At 63.8% G+C, this 1,059-nt stretch overlaps 1 protein-coding gene across 1 annotated transcript; it reads right to left on the bottom strand.

The window, feature by feature from the left end:
* Nucleotides 1–275: 275 nt before the first annotated feature.
* On the bottom strand, nt 276–626 carry RSPRY1 (ring finger and SPRY domain containing 1). The gene has a single exon (XM_054390811.1). The coding sequence runs from the start codon at nt 624–626 to the stop codon at nt 276–278; it is 351 nt and encodes a 116-aa protein (XP_054246786.1).
* Between the last annotated feature and the right edge of the window lie 433 nt (nt 627–1,059).

Genomic DNA, 1,059 nt, shown 5'->3' with positions numbered 1-1,059 from the left:
GCACACATCCTCATCATCCTCATCCTCATCCCACCTGGCTGTGGGGCCCACGCAGGAGCTGCCAGAAGCTCCTCAGCTCCAGCCAAGAGGACTGAGCTGGGCACTCCGCACAGCTCCTTCTGTTACCTAGGGCAGGATGCTCCTCTCCTGAACCTCCAAGCTGGAAAGAGGAGGGGGAAGGTCAGGAGCAGCTGGGTGAGAGGCAGGAGCCACAGAGGGGAGAGGAGAAGCACTACTCCTGCCCTGCTGCTGCAGCCCCTGCCCGCCGCTGGCACTTACTTATCCACCAGGGTCCGAATCACAGCCAGCGTGTCCAGCACCAGCCCATCCACGTTCTGCTTCTTCCTCCTGGGCTCATGAGGCCCTCGACCCCTCCTGGGGGGCCTGACAGGGTCCCTGGGGTGGTTCCTTGCCTCGGGGACGAGAGCTCTGCCGCTCTCCGCCGGCCGGCCCCGGGAGGCTGCGCCGTCCTCTGCTCCGCTGTCGTCGCGGCACACGCAGGAGTTGCCCATCCTGCCAGCCCCCAGGGCTGCCAGCCAGGGGGGGAGGTGGTGCTCTAGAGTCAGCAGCAAACCTTGCAGAAGGCTTCTGCTAGCACAGAACACAACCCAGGCGACTACAATCATCTAGGAAGCTTCAAGAGGGCTGCCGGCGAGGTCCTGGGGCGGGAGGCTGCTGCATCGCCGGAGTGGCGCAGGGGCAGGACGGAGCCTCAGGTCCTGAGCTCCTGGGGTCCAGCAGGCATGGGGCAGCCAGCAGGAGGGCTGGAAAACAAAGCCAGCACTAGGGTCAGAGCTACAGCTGCTCAGCAGTGACAGAACAGCTCCTGGTTTCCTATAGAGAACCATCACAGAGCCCTAGAGTGGCTCAGGTTGGAAGGGACCTCAGAGATCATCCAGCTCCAAGCCCCTGCCATGGGCAGGGACACCTCCCACCAGCACAGCTTGCTCAGGGCCTCATCCAGCCTGGTCTGGAACACCTCCAGGGAGGGGGCAGCCACAGCCTCCCTGGGCAACCTGTGCCAGTCTCTCCCCACCCTCACTGACAACAATGTCTTCC

The sequence above is a fragment of the Indicator indicator genome, chromosome 22 (genome assembly GCF_027791375.1).
Source record: "Indicator indicator isolate 239-I01 chromosome 22, UM_Iind_1.1, whole genome shotgun sequence".
NCBI lineage: Eukaryota > Metazoa > Chordata > Aves > Piciformes > Indicatoridae > Indicator > Indicator indicator.
The sequence above is the reverse complement of the archived record's forward strand: the minus strand, read 5'-3'. Positions and strand labels throughout refer to the sequence as shown.

Coding starts and splice junctions, on each gene's coding strand:
- RSPRY1 (XM_054390811.1), bottom strand. CDS start 626: ATGATTGTAGTCGCCTGGGTTGTGTTCTGTGCTAGCAGAAGCCTTCTG.